Source organism: Mandrillus leucophaeus, unplaced genomic scaffold, assembly GCF_000951045.1.
Source record: "Mandrillus leucophaeus isolate KB7577 unplaced genomic scaffold, Mleu.le_1.0 Scaffold726, whole genome shotgun sequence".
NCBI lineage: Eukaryota > Metazoa > Chordata > Mammalia > Primates > Cercopithecidae > Mandrillus > Mandrillus leucophaeus.
Genome location: NW_012107875.1, coordinates 1373494 through 1389224, shown reverse-complemented (window position 1 = coordinate 1389224; position 15731 = coordinate 1373494). Strand labels below are relative to the sequence as shown.

Here is a 15731-nt window from a genome sequence, read left to right as displayed (position 1 = left end):
AAGTTGCTGCTTTAAAATGAAAATAAATATCTAAATATGGATTTCATTATTGCTAAATTTCATTTAATGCTTTCTTAGTTAAAATGATCATTTGTAAAACTATTATCTAAAGAAAAGATAAATAGACAAATAAGTATTTTATACAGATATATATGTGTGAAAAGTATCTAACTTGGATCCATAGTTGTGCTAGGACCCCAAGTTAGACTTCTGATCCACTTGGACTATCAGATCACAGCCAAGAATCTGGAAGTTCCTAAAGACGACTTCTGGCTAGTCTAGGTAGCTGTCATGGACATCATATTTTCTATGTTTAAAAAGCTCCAAATCTTTGTTTATAGTTTACATTAGGTTTTTGTTAGGATTTCCATTAATAATTGTGATAAAATTTTAACTCGAGTTACAGTTTAAATATCTGGAAAATTCTTTCACAGAAAGTTACCTCATTCTTCAGTGATATTGGCTAAGTGAATTATAACCAGTTGCCTGATGGTATATGACATTTTTGCAGTTTATTTGAATGCTTTTAAGTTTTTAATTGTATTGCTTTCTATTCTAGGCCTTGAACCAAAGACAATGATTGATTTAACTGAATTTAGAAATAGCAAACGCTTAAAACAGCAGCAGTACAGAGCTGAAAACCAGATTCTTTTGAAAGAGGCAAGTGTGGTAGTCAGTTGATTATTTTCTTGGTTGAACTATAGAGAAATACTAATAATTTATACTTTGCAGATTGAAAGTCTAGAGGAAGAACGACTTGATCTGAAAAAAAAAATTCGTCAAATGGCTCAAGAAAGAGGAAAAAGAAGTGCAACTTCAGGTATACTCAGTTATTCTAAACCTTTAAAAAGAATTATTGGTAAGTGAGTTGTCTGGATATGAAATTATTTATGTTAGCTATTTTTGCTGTTCTATTGTGGGTCTGTTGCAAATTTAATAAATGAAAATAACAGCCTGAAGGAGATAAGTGAGTGTCAGTGGGTTCAGTCGTAAATCTGAAATAGGCAAAAATGAACAAAACAAAGTAACAAAAATTAAGCAAACAAGCAGACAAAACAAACCTTAGAATTATGGAATATTTGAAAATTTTATGGTATAGTATTTTAATTTCTAGACAGCACCAATACGTTGTGATTAACAATAATAAAACTTAGTAGTTTTTATGTTAATATATGTTACTCAACATTTTGCCTTTCCTTAAGGACTATGCATTGAAAAGCTTTTCTTGTAAATTATTATTATTATTATTATTATTATTATTTAAGATGGAGTCTGTCTTGTTCTGTTGCCCAGGCTGTAGTGCAGTGGTGCGATCTTGCGCATTGCACCCTCTGCCTCCCAGGTTCTAGCGATTCTTGTGCTTCAGCCTCCTGAGTAGTTGAGACTATAGGCGTAAGCCACCACGCCTGGCTTATTTTTGTATTTTTAGTAGAGATGGGGTTTCACCAGGTTGGCCAGCTGGTCTCCAACTCCTGACCTCAAGTGATCCATCCACTTTGGCTTCCCAAAGTATTGGAATTATAGGCGTGAGCCACCATGGCTGGCCTTAAATTATTCTTTACTAAGTGAAAGTAATGCTTTATTGAATATAAATTAGCATCTTTTTTTGGTTTATTTTACTTGAGCTAAAGAGAACAGTTGGTTAAGTTTTATAATAGCCATTGCAGTGTTTTTTTGTAAGAAGACCACACAGAAGGAATATCTTTTTCGCTTGCCCCAAATCCCCAAGCACGTATATGAATAATAGCAGAGTGGTTCTTTTTAGCATTATGATTTCTATAATACATCCAAAACTTTCTCAATAAATGAAACTTCATAATTTATTAGTATAATAATCAGTTTACATATCACTCATCATTTATATTTACTTTATATGTCTTTTAACTGGTGCTTATTAAGTAACGCTTTAATATAGAATAGGCAAAGAATGGTAGAGAAGATGAAATTCAAATTAGGTTCTCACATTATTAATAGTTCATTGAAAGTGAGCTAGATCAGAAGGTTGTATTGGCTATGTAGAATTTTGGAGGGAGTTTGGAAACAATTATTCTTCCTCTGGGTTAAAACTTGATTGTAGGTTTTAAGAATTAAAATGTTGGAATAGTAGAAGGGTTATTTTAATGTTTTTAGTTTGTTAATTCTCTTATGTATAGGATTAACCACTGAGGACCTGAACCTAACTGAAAACATTTCTCAAGGAGATAGAATAAGTGAAAGAAAATTGGATTTATTGAGCCTCAAAAATATGAGTGAAGCACAATCAAAGGTAATAGTAAAGTATTGCAAAGAGAGTACAGGAAAATATTTTTATTGTGCTTTCATTTCTTCCCCCTTTATCTCATTCTTGAACATCTGATCTTATTATTGTTGATAAGTAAGTAGAGGGAAATATTTGCTTATTTAAATAACCTGTCGATTCAAAGATTGATTAATGAGACATTATTTACTCTGAATACAGATTAGGAGTTCAGATAAAGTAGAGCTGCTGCATAGGAGATCATCATTCAATACCCCACAGTCAGATCAGAATGAGCCAGAAGAGAATATGACCATAGGATCATTATCAAGAATGTTATCTGAAATTCACCATAGTGTAGAAAGTGGAATGCATCCTTTTGTCCCTTTAACTAGACTTTCTTCATCCATGCAAGTAAAAGATAATTCAACTCCAGAAACCATTACAATAAGAGAGATTTTTAAAGCACCATGTCTGCAGTCTTCAAGAAATCTAGAATTGTTAGTCAGCACCTTTAGTAGGGAAAGCCATGAAGAAATAAATGACGTATGCCATTTTTCTGATGACTGTGTGAAGAAAGAGTCAAGAAGCCATCAAGCACTAGAGAAGACTAGTTTTGTACAAAAAAGCAATTCATCTTTTCACGGCTTATCAACAGCTTCAGACATAATGCAGAAGTTATCACTTAGGCAAAAATCTGCAATATTTTGTCAACATATTCGTGAAAATAGAACTGACATGGATAAATCACAAGTAGCAACATTAGAAGAAGAACAGGTTCATACCCAAATAAAGTACGCTGATATCAATTTGAAAGAAGATGTAATAAAAAGTGAAGTACCCTTACAGACAGAGATATTGAAAAATAAGCTTGAGGTTAATCTTCCAGACCCTGTGTTTATTACTGCACAATCAAAATTATCTCAGATACATCCTCTTGAAAATCTTATAGAACAGCTACGGAGAGAACTAGTATTTCTTAGATCTCAGGTGAGCCTTTCTCCAACTTATATTTTTGTGGTTGCTCTTTTAAGACATCTTTAACAAAGTTCTGTAACAATTACAGTTAGAATATTTTTGTTTGCATTTTAACATGAGTTATACACATTTTACTTTTTTAAAATCTAAAATGCAGTACATTGATATGAACTCATTGACTTGTCTAATTTATTAAATTTTTCTTTAGAATGAAATCATAGCACAGGAATTATTGGTCAAAGAAGCACAGAGTAGAAATGCAGAAATAGAACTTGAACGTCATAGAAGCCAGGCAGAACAGGTAGTGTAAAGGCAGAACATTAAAAGAGATGATTGTGGTACTAAAGACAAAAACCATTATATCTTTTTGCCTTTTATCATGGATGTTGGGAGAGGGAGAAAGTGGGAGGAAGATCACCATCTGTTTTACTGTTTAGATTTTAGTTTATTTTTATGATTGCTGCTATGTCTTCATAGTCATTTTTTTTGTTTTGTTATACTTAATTGATCAAACTTTTAACTTGAAAACTATAGACTATTGTGATATTTTGTTGAAAGAAATCAATTTTGTTGTCTCTGCTTTTTTCAGAATGAATTTCTTTCAAGAGAACTAATTGAAAAAGAAAGAGATTTAGAAAGAAGTAGGACAGTGATAGCCAAATTTCAGAATAAATGTAAGTTACAATTATCTTTTACTTTTCTGTTCTTATTTTTCCTAGACTTAAAATCATGGGCCTAAAAGGACATTAACACGTTCTCTGTTTTCTAATCTGTTTTACTCCTAATTACATCTGTACTGTATATACTTCAGTCTGTCACTCATCCAGTTGGTTTGCCTTTCTATTTTCATTGTCAGAGAATGTTACTAATATGAATTTTTTGTGAGAATGTATAACTCATTTTTCTTGTGTGTTCTTTAATCTAAATGAAGTTAGAACACCAAATTTAAAGTTCTTTAATATAAAGTATGGTTTAAGTTAAGGCAAAAGTATTCCTGTGATTTATTTCTTCCAGTGATGAGATATGTGTGTATATGCACATGATATAAATAGGTCTGTCATTTAACTCAACTATTCACGTAGGATTTATAGTTGAATTTTCTTGTATGTTTATTTACATTTGCATTTTTCCAATGATTTCTCTGGTATATGTGAAATATTTGTCATCTGTATAGAATAGTGTAAATTGTGAAAAAGATCTGATCATCCAATGAGAAAACTGTATAATTACAGTAAAAGAATTAGTTGAAGAAAATAAGCAACTTGAAGAAGGTATGAAAGAAATATTGCAAGCAATTAAGGAAATGCAGAAAGATCCTGATGTTAATGGAAGAGAAACATCTCTAATTATCCCTAGCCTTGAAAGACTAGTTAATGTAAGTTATTTTTTTCATGTTAATCTTTTTCCCCTGTCACTTTAGAAAGATTTTCTGCTGTGTACAGATCTCCATAGTGTCTGATGAGATGTTTTCAGTCATTTGAATCATTGTTTCCCTGTATGTAAAATGTAGTTTTTCTTGAGCTTATTTCAATACTTTTCTTCTACCAACTGGATATTTGTTATTAATCTGTCTTCAGGTTCACTGACGTTTTCCTCTTTATCTCTGTTCTTTTGGTTTAAGGGTCAGCTTGAGACCTTGAAGAGTTTTTTACACAGAATTTGGAGCTCACTTTTGCTGACTCTTTTCTTATTGGGATTTTTCTTTCACTTTTCCCATGGTTTTGGGCTCTATCCTGTGGTTTTCTAGATGAGAAAGATAATAGGTCACTGCAATTGCACCCTGCCCTATGACTAAATCTTTAAAAATGGCAAAGTCAATGTTTGCTGGTCCTGTCTTCCATATTTGACAGCTGTGCTATCTCCGCTCACTGCAAGCTCCGCCTCTTGGGTTCACACCATTCTCCTGCCTCAGCCTCCTGAGTGGCTGGGACTACAGGCGCCTGCCACCACGCCCAGCTAATTTTTTTTTTTTGCTTTTTTTTAGTAGAGACGGGGTTTCACGATGTCAGCCAGGATGGTCTCGATCTCCTGACCTCGTGATCCACCCGCCTTGGCCTCCCAAAGTGCTGGGATTACAGGTGTGAGCCACCGCGCCTGGCCCCCCCTTTTTTTCCTCTAAAATCTGCTTGCTTTTGTTCATTTTCTAGAAACTTCAGGTAGTTTTTTTTTTTTTTAATTCATTTTTTATTTATGGGAGTGTAGGTCTCTTAGGAACTTATGCCATAACAAGTATTATGAAATGGCTTTATTCTAAATGTTTAAAAACTTACTCATTGTTACAGGAAAGATTTAGCCATCAATAATATTCTATTTGTATTTACCATATAGAGACTTGAGAAATTCTCAATGGATTTACCATTTACAAATACAGGATAGAGTATCTGTTATATAAACTTGAATAATATACACATTTTAGATTGTTAATATTTAAGTATATGTCATTTATGTTATCTGAACATATTTAGCATACATTATTATATTGTTTCCCAAATTTGTGCTTGATTTCAGTAGGAAAAAAATTATTATTATTTACTGAGTTGCTTTTTTAAAAAAAAATCATGATTAATCAGTAATTGGATACTTTTTATAGCAACACTGTGATTGTTAGCAGAGAATAAGAATGATACTAGTATGTTAAAAATTTCCTGAGGCAAGAAAATAGTTTGATTCCCATTATATCTTTCTCATTCTGACTTTCTCATTCTGATTGGTGATTTCGTTTTGCCTCTGCCATTTTGAATGTCTAAAATGATTCTTTATGCTTTTTTTATGTGAACATCTTTTGTCTGTGATGATACCCACTACTGATACTGTGTCCCAGATCAAACTTAATTTTCTAAGGGCAGCTCTACTTAGGGACCAAATGAAAACAGAGTGAATGGTCCAAGAAAGCCTAACTTCTGTTTATGCTGACAATCTCTGGGCCTTCCTGGAGCCACTGTTTCCATAGACTTCATTTACTTTTATCCTGGACTGTCATTGTTTTTTCAGATTTATAGGCCCAGTCTGAAATTCACAAATCACCTAACAATCCTTCTCTAAGAAATCTTCAGAATCTATGACAATTTAGACCAGATAATTCTGGATTATGCACTTTAGTTCACTCCTTGTTACTACAAGGTATTTTTCAGTGCCCCCAACAGCTATCCAACTCATTCTCATTTTACCAAAGTCCATGTAGACAAGGCACTATTCCTCAATGAGACAACTAACTAGACCACCTTGTTGTCAGTCAGAGTACCTTCCTCTACCTACTTTTATCTTCATGATATCCTCTTTGAATTAGTGTAAGTTGTTACTCTGCATGACCTGCTCTAATCTCCTTCAGGGGAAGGCTTTTATAAATCTACTACCTAGAGTTAAACCCCGGATCACCTTCCTGAGTAGGAGATTGCATTTGGTTCTATTCATTTTACCTTATTTGGCTTCTACCTTCATTTTTTAAGACTTACTTTGCCTTTAACAGTTTCTTCCATACAGTTTGTCTAAAGTCCAAATATATTTATATGTATATATTATGTAGATGTGTGCATTGTGTGTATATACTTATGTATGCCACTGTTGGAGATTTTGAGCCGGTGATGCCACTCTGATAATATTTTAATATTTGACATATTATTTTAGCTTATTCATTATTCTTAGATAATGCCATATTATGATACCTTGCCTTTATTTTTATTTATGCTTCAACTGTGTGAAGAGGAAGCACTGAAAAATTCACTTAATTGAATGTTGTATTGATCAATTTTTCAATATTGTATTGTATTCCATTCCTTTGCACATGCTTTGAATGCAGATCCTATATAATTTCAGAGAAAAATACCTCATTTTGACTGTACAAAAACCCTGTATAGTGAGCAGAGCTAACATTATTTTCCCCTTTTTAGAGACAAGAAAACTAAGATATAGAGAATTTAAGTCACTTTCTCAGCTAGTGACTGATTAAAATTTGAACCCTGGTCATCTTATTCCTGTCCGGTTGTTTTTCTAGTCTACCAGTCTGTTAAGATTAGCTAGATGTTTTTTAATTGTTTTAATGAAGTAATTACTATGTTTGGTAATGTAAATGAAAGTTTTATAGATTCATAAATAAGAATTTGAATTGGCATACTTTATTATCATGCTTGTCAGTGAAAATAGGAAAATGCTTAAATGTCCATTTTATTTAAAGACAGACTGTTTTTCACCACAATTTCACTGTTTTTCTCCATATTTCTAATATATAATATAAATTTACTAGGCTATAGAATCAAAGAATGCAGAAGGAATCTTTGATGCCAGTCTGCATTTGAAAGCCCAAGTTGATCAGCTTACCGGAAGAAATGAAGAATTAAGACAGGAGCTCAGGGAATCTCGGAAAGAGGCTATAAATTATTCACAGCAGTTGGCAAAGGCTAATTTAAAGGTGATAATTTTATTAAATAGAAGAAAATGCTAAACATAAGAATGTAGATTTAATAGGAAACTTAATTTTTTAAAAAGAATCCTTTATGAGAAAATGCTTGTTGAATTCTTTTGATATTAAGAAACTGGATTTCTCTTATAAAATTAAGTGGAAAATATGTACCTTATAATATTAAAAAGAATACAAAAATTCTAAATCTTATACCTGGGCATTTCTAAGCAGAAACTAAAGTATGGTTTAAGTAAAATTCCTGGCAGAGCATTCACGTATCTGTTAATTTGTCTTTCTTTGGGTGTAAGAGATGTTATTCTCATTGCTGGATTTTTTTTTTTTCCTCCAGATAGACCATCTTGAAAAAGAAACTAGTCTTTTACGACAATCAGAAGGATCAAATGTTGTTTTTAAAGGAATTGACTTACCTGATGGGATAGCACCATCTAGTGCCAGTATCATTAATTCTCAGAATGAATATTTAATACATTTGTTACAGGTATTAAAAATTTTGTTGCAGGTATTGAAAATTTTACATGCGAATAACAAAAATCATTGGTAGTATGTTTGTGTTATTACTTTTATTTTACTTTATTTTAATTTTTCCATCACCAAAGCATGCAGATAGTACTTTTCTTAATATTTAGTCTTCATATATTCCTTTGAGTTCTCAAAATAGTAACAGTGAAATATATTTTGTATGGATTTTGATGTTAGATGGAATATTATACATAAAAGCAATTTGTACCATTCATTCCATTCATCTGCATGAGCAGCATGTTCACACATTTTGTTCACATGTCTGTCGTTCATGTGAAATACATGATTCACAAGCAGAACAACAAGCAGCTACTATAAAGCAGTGTTATGTAAATGAGCACTTTTATTTATTGCTGGGTGGAAAACAAAAGAATAAAGTCTGTCAAAGCTTTTTAGTGTCATGATAGAATTAATCCCCTTTTCGCATTCACAAGTAAAAACTTTTTTTTTTTTTTCTTTTGAGACCGTCTCACTCTGTCACCGAGGCTGGAGTGCAGTTGCGCTACCTTAGCTCACTGCAACCTCCACCTCCTGAGTTTAAGTGATTCACATGCCTCAGCCTCCTGAGTAGCTGGGACTACAGGCGTGCATCCCTGGCTAATTTTTGTATTTTTTTTAGTAGAAATGGTGTGTCGTCATGTTGACCAGGCTGGTCTCAAACTCCTGGTCTCAAGTGATTCGCCTACCTTGGCCTCCCAAAGTGCTAGGATTGCAGACGTGAGCCACTGCACCCAGTCACAAGTAAAAACTTCTAAACCAAATTATTATTTATCTTCGTCTTCTCTTTACCCAATAAAGTGTTAGTTAATCTACCTCTAAAGAGGAAAGGGCACTGTACTATACTACTTGCCCTGGGTTTCTCAGTTTTGCTGTCTATATAATGGTTGTTTTGAATGTCCTAATGACAGATCTTTTTTATTATTTTATTTGAAGTTTGACTATAACATCACACACATTATAAATATAATTACAAATATATGTTCAGAATCAATGAAAATATGTTTTTGATTATAAATGCCACTATTTCTCTCTGCTGGGTGATCTATTTGTGAGTATACTTGAGTTATAATTATTAAGTACTTATTTTTATTTTGGAAATTACAGTAATTCATCTTTTTCTCAATATTGGGATTTTTATGTTATCTAAGTCAGGTAAGGACAGCTTTAACTACTTATTAGAATATTGCTTTATAATATATGTTATGTTATTATTTTTAAATGTATAATTTTAGCGTTATTATTTCTCTTACCTGAGGTATAGGGACACTACCAGCAAATAGTGGTAGTATGGCATTGTCGTATTTTTTGAGATAAAATTCATATTTTTTCATCTTTATGTAAGAAATATATCAGAAGTTTGTAGTAGATTAGAGAGTACCAACTGGGAGTCTGAAAACCTGTTCAAAGTGGCAAAACAGGTACTTGGACTCTCAATCCTAAGGCTGTATAGAGCTATAAGCATGGCAAGACCTTTGGAGTCAGACAGACCCGACCTCAAATGTTGGATCCGTATATATGGAAAGCACCAGACAACAAGCCTAGCATATGTATTTGGTAAAAATGATTGCCAAGTGTAGTGTTAATGAGTTTTTGGATATTGAGTATGTTATTTAATTTTCAATTTCATCTTTAAAATGAAATAATTGGAAAGGATAGTTTGAGTGACGATATGAAACTGTATGTTCACAAGAGGGCATGTGACCAAGTGACTAGAGGTGAGTTTGTAACTATTCTATCTAATAAAACATTGTAATCTGGTTATTTGTGTGCTAACTGTAACTATCACTTATGGTAAAAATAACTTTACCTGTTGTGTGGTACTCTTTTTTTAATGCCTTAAACTAAAATGTTCATAGTATCATGGAAAAATGATCTGTGTTGCTTATGGATTTGGTGACTTTTAACTTTTCTATAATGTTGTCAGAATATGAATTTATACTTTCAAATTCAACATTCTATTTCTTTTGCTTTCTTACTTCTAAACCACTTTTTAGGAACTAGAAAATAAAGAAAAAAAGTTAAAGAATTTAGAAGATTCTCTTGAAGATTATAACAGAAAATTTGCTGTAATTCGTCATCAACAAAGTTTGTTGTATAAAGAATACCTAAGGTATAGGTATTAGCAAAACTTTATAAATACAATTGCAGTATATTCTTGTTAATTGTGAAAGTAACATAAGAATAATTGATGTTTTGTTCTTCCCTTCTTCTTCTTCCTTTGCAATTGTATTTTTTTACTCTAGTAACTACTGTTAAGAGCTTATAAACTGAGTTATCTAGAAAAGGCTAATTTATAAAGGCAGAAAGCAGCATAGAGGTTACCAGGGCTGGGGAGAAGGGAAGAGGAGTTGTTTAATGGGTAGAGTTTTGTTTGGGATGATGAAAATGTTCTGGAACTGGATAGCGATGATGATTACACAACACAGTGAATGCACTGATGTGACTGAATTGTACACTTAAAAATGGCTACAATAGTAAGTTTTATGTTTCATGTATGTATTTACCACAATAAAAAAGTTATTTAAAAATTTGAGAAAAAAAAAAAAAAGAACTTGTTTATGGAGACAGTGTAGCTTAATGATTACATTAAGCCTGGGATTATCCTGCCTGAGTTTGAATCATTTAACATTTGCTTTTTGTAAGAGCTTGAGCAAGTCATCTTACCTATCTGTGTCTCAGTTTCCTTATTTGTAAGTTTCTTTGTAAGTAATACCATTTTCACAAGATTATTGTAAAACGTAAGTGAGTTATTAGATGAAAATGCTTAGGCTAGTGTGTGGCACATATGAACAGTTTGTAAATGTCAGCTGTTGTTAGCATCATTCATCATCATCACCATCATCATTGTTCACATATGTCTATAGGGAACTAACATATTTCTCCTTATTTCTGTCATCTCATCTAAATCAATAGAATGATTTCCTTAATAGGAAATAGAATACCTAATCAAAGGTGATTTAAACACTAAGAATAATTATTATCTGACTAACCAGAACCACAAAGCTAGTTATAGGGTAGGTCATATTGGAAGGTTGTTGTTAACACCTATGATAGTTGTAAAATAGCTGCATGAATTCAAGAAAGATGAAACTGTGCCCATTGAAGAAGAGGAGCATTTTTTTCTACATAGCTTTTAATTTTAAATAAACATTTTTTATGGTGATATCTGGCAGACATTGACTCCAATCTCATTTGCTAGAATTGGGTCACATGTCCAAGTCTGAACAATCATTCAGTTGCAAAGAAAATGATACCACTGTACTGGGTTTATGCAAAGAACATTGCAGATCTTTGTGGAATGCTCATGCGTAGATAACAGTGTCTTACACAACTTCAAAAAAAATAATTTATATATAAATATGTTTTAAATTACTTTTTAAATTCACAAGTAAGAATTCATGGCATACAACATGGTGTTCTATATATGTATATACTGTGGAATGGCTAAATCAAGCTACTTAACCATATGTATTACCTCACATACTTTTTTTTTTTTTCCTTGAGACAGAGTCTTGCTCTTTCACCCAGGCTGGAGTGCGGTGGTGCTATCTTGGCTCACTGCAACCTCTGCCTCCCGGGTCCAAGTTATTTTCTTGCCTCAGCCTCCCAAGTAGCCGAGATTACAGACATGTGCCACCATGCCTGGCTAATTTTTGTATTTTTGGTACAGACAGAGTTTTGCCATATTGGCTGTGCTAGTCTCAAAACTCCTAGTCTCAAGCAATCTGCCCACCTTGGCCTCCCAAAGTTCTGGGATTACAGCATACTTTTTTTTTTTTTTTTTTTTTGGTAGTAAGAACACTTAAAATCTACTCTCTTAGCAATTTTAAAGTATATAATATGCTGTTATTAACTTTAGTCACTGTTATGTATGGATCTCTTGAACTATTCCTCTTAACTCCAATTTTGTATCCTTTACACATCTTCTTTTAAGTCTGATGATTTCTGATATGTTTGTATTCAAATTATTTTGTAAGCATTTAACACCCAAATTTGAGAGTGGGGTCAGAATGTTGGAATTTGATTTCTAGAAATAGTATGGGGTATTATTTTCCTACTTTTTGTCTGTCTTCAATAAAATGTTTATAAGATTCCGCTTCAATTATAATTATATCACCACCCATTAAGTGGTGAATCAGGGAAGAATGAAAATAATTTGATAACTTTGTTGCCTTGCATTTATTTAAAATATTTTTAATTCTAGGCTAAAACCTTTTTAAATGAAATTTTAACTTCTTGTGTTTTCAGATACTGAATAGCTATGATACCTCTTGTGTTGAGAAAACTTTAAATTTGCATAATCTGAAGTTATCTTTTCTTGTAGTCATTTTATTAGGTTTACAGTATTGTCTTTTGGTTTTGTTTTGTGTTTAGTGAAAAGGACACCTGGAAAACAGAATCTAAAACAATAAAAGAGGAAAAGAGAAAACTTGAAGATCAAATTCAGCAAGATGCTATAAAAGTAAAAGAATATAATGTAAGTAAAACATTTTTAACATTAGTATGCAATATTGTACAAACTAGGATAGCTAGATTCAACAAGTAATATGGATGTGTCTTTGTGCAGAATTTGCTCAATGCTCTTCAGATGGATTCGGATGAAATGAAAAAAATACTTGCAGAAAACAGTAGGAAAATTACTGTTTTGCAAGTGAATGAAAAATCACTTATAAGGCAATATACAGTCTTAGTAGAACTGGAGCGACAACTTAGAAAAGAAAATGAGAAACAAAAGAATGAATTGTTGTCAATGGAGGCTGAAGTTTGTGAAAAACTTGGATGTTTGCAAAGATTTAAGGTACATCTGATTCTTATTTTGCTTTTTCTGACTATGAAAAATTTCAAGTATACAGAAGATAGGATGGTATCAATAATGCTTATCACCTGAATTAATAGTTAACATTTATTAACATTTTGCCATAATTGCTTCTTTTGATTTTTGTAGGAATGTTTGAATTGCAGAGTTTCCTCCCCTAAATATTTAATGTACCCTTTTGAAAAAGGCTTTTTTCTTTAAATAACCACAGTAATTTTATTATACCTAATACAATGACAATAATTCTCTAATATCGCCTAAAACCTTGATTATAGTCACATTTACATTTTTTGATCAAGGAATAAACATTTGGAAGTTACATCTCATGAATCTTTTTAATATTGAATCTTCTTGGTTTTCTTTTTCTCCAAAAAATGTTTGAAGATGTATCTGACTTTTTTGTGTGTGTGTGTCATTTTGCTTGTTCCTCTGTCCCTTGTATTACTAAAAGTTAGGTCGGAACCCTTAGTTAGCTTCAGGTTTAAACATTTTTGGCAAGAATACTTCATAAGTAATTCTCTATACTTTATACTGCATCACTTCAAGAGTATCTGGTTGTTCCATGTTTTGTAATTGATTACTGTATTACGGAAAAAACAAGCAGACCAGCTGTGGTGGCTCATGCCTGTAATTCCAACACTTTGGAAGGCCCAGGCAGGAAAATTGCCTGAGGCCAGACCGGCCTTCGCAATACAGTGAGACCCCATCTCTACAAAAAATATGTTTTTTAGTTGTTTTTTTTAAAAAAATTAGCTGGGTGTAGTGGCACATGCTTGTAATCCCAGCTACCTGGGACATTGAGGTGGGAGGATCGCTTGAGCCCAGGAAGTTGGGGGCTGCAGTGAGCCGTGATCATGTGCCACTGATCTCTAGCCTGTGTGCCTATATAACAGAGCTAGTCTCTCTCTTAAGAGAAAAAAAAAAAAAAAAGAAGAAGAAGGAGAAGTAAAGATAACCATATACCTCCATTATTAAGCAATTTAGTTAACTGGTGATATTTTGGTACCATACAAATAACAAATTATTTGTCAGTCCTAATGATTTTAGCATCCTCTGATGATTGATTGCCTAACTCAATTATGAGGAGTTGCAAACATCATAATTTTCCAGTTATATTATGCACTTGCATTTATTAACAGACACGCTTTTGTAAAATAAATAGCGTTTCCCCGTTAGCCCAGGCTATTTGTTTATCTTGACGTATAGCTCCTACTACAAAGGCAAGCTAAATGCTTTTCTCTTTAATGACCAGTTTTCAGAATATGCACTTGGTGTGCTCTGCGCTACCGGATTTTTTTTCTCATCTCTGCTTTCTCTTTTTTAAGTATCATATTAGACTCACAGACTTTTAAATATTCTGTGTGTTTTAGTTAGAGTCATATTCTTTTGTCTCAACTTTAGCCAAAGAGAGTCCTTTAAAGTTGACTCATATTGTTTTGATAAAAATTCATTAATCTTTTGAACGAAGCCTCAAAGCTTGACTTGTTTTCTAGCATAAGATGTCTTAGACTCACCTACATACTTCATGCCCATACTTGGAATAAACCATTTCTTTAAAGAGCCCAGGTTCCTTTTAGCGGGGAAGGCATTTAGATACCAAAAACTGGCCACTGGGCATCATTGCTCTCAGAGTATCATTGCTACTAATCTCTCAGTAGACAAGTTAGAAAAATACGTATATATTTAAACTATAAGTTCATATTGTTATTTCTAGTTTAATTATAACATTATGGGGTAAGTAAATAGTATGTGGTTTTTATTAAACTTATTTGATTTTGCACTTGTATGTTTTTTTCTTACATAGAAAATCTTTATTATTAACATTAAAATATTTGTTTTATCCTGAAATATATATACAATATTTTGAAAAATAATACTTGAATTGATATTAATAGTAACAACAACAGCAATGCTGCCAAACATAGTTTAAAATTTTATTTCAGGTCTTATTTTCTTCAGAATCTATCTTGCTGAGGATGTATAGGCAAAGTAATATATTCTACACTTACTTGAAATAATTGTCTTCATGCAGTTGTGTTATACATTTGATATATAGTTAGACTCATTTGTTTTTCTTTTTTTTAATTTTAGGGATTTTTTTCCCTTTTTATTGAATTTTAATATATACAATATTTATATATGCAAATATTTAGTCAGAGAAATCTTAATTCTGGCCTTATGCCTTTCATATTATTCTGCTCTACCCTCTGTAGGTAACTTACTATCTTTCTTATGTTTCTTTTTTGGAAACATAAAGACAAGACAGGTTACATGACATGTATACCCTTCTGCACCTAGTTTTATACCTTACCTTGTAGTAAACTTTAAGCATGTAAATGTTCAATGTACATGACTAAATTTAGACAGGATTATAGGAACACAGAATTCAAAGTGAAATTAAAATGGGCTTGGGTTCTTTACTATCCACTTTAAAGGTTGGAATGGGCGATGCCATGCTAATAAGCCTATTTTCAGCTTGATCTTAAAGCTTAATACTGAGCATCAAGAAATTCTTTAATAAACATAAGTGATTTTTATTCAGACGTGTAATAAGGAAATATTTGTTTTCTTATTTTCGTGTTAGATTTTTTTAGAATCTACTTTTCTTAGAGTTTTACGAATACAGTTAGTGTCTGAGATAGAAAGAGAAAAGAATTACAGTTTTCTTCCTCTTCTACCTGCTCATGAACTTGATTTTTTTCTCCCAACAATTGAAAAGCCAAGAAAAAGGGAGATTCTTAAGAGATGGGAAATAGAATCTCATC

General features: G+C 32.3%; 1 protein-coding gene across 1 annotated transcript in view; it reads left to right on the top strand.

Annotated features, from left to right (window-relative positions):
• The window catches only part of CEP290 (centrosomal protein 290kDa), a 96218-nt gene that overhangs the window by 22948 nt on the left and 57539 nt on the right, over nucleotides 1-15731 (top strand). Inside the window, 10 exon segments of the mRNA XM_011965445.1 lie at nucleotides 560-660; nucleotides 733-820; nucleotides 2154-2266; nucleotides 3804-3888; nucleotides 4447-4589; nucleotides 7455-7619; nucleotides 7960-8109; nucleotides 10145-10260; nucleotides 12525-12627; nucleotides 12718-12948. Of these exon segments, the coding sequence (XP_011820835.1) occupies nucleotides 560-660; nucleotides 733-820; nucleotides 2154-2266; nucleotides 3804-3888; nucleotides 4447-4589; nucleotides 7455-7619; nucleotides 7960-8109; nucleotides 10145-10260; nucleotides 12525-12627; nucleotides 12718-12948 (1295 nt within the window).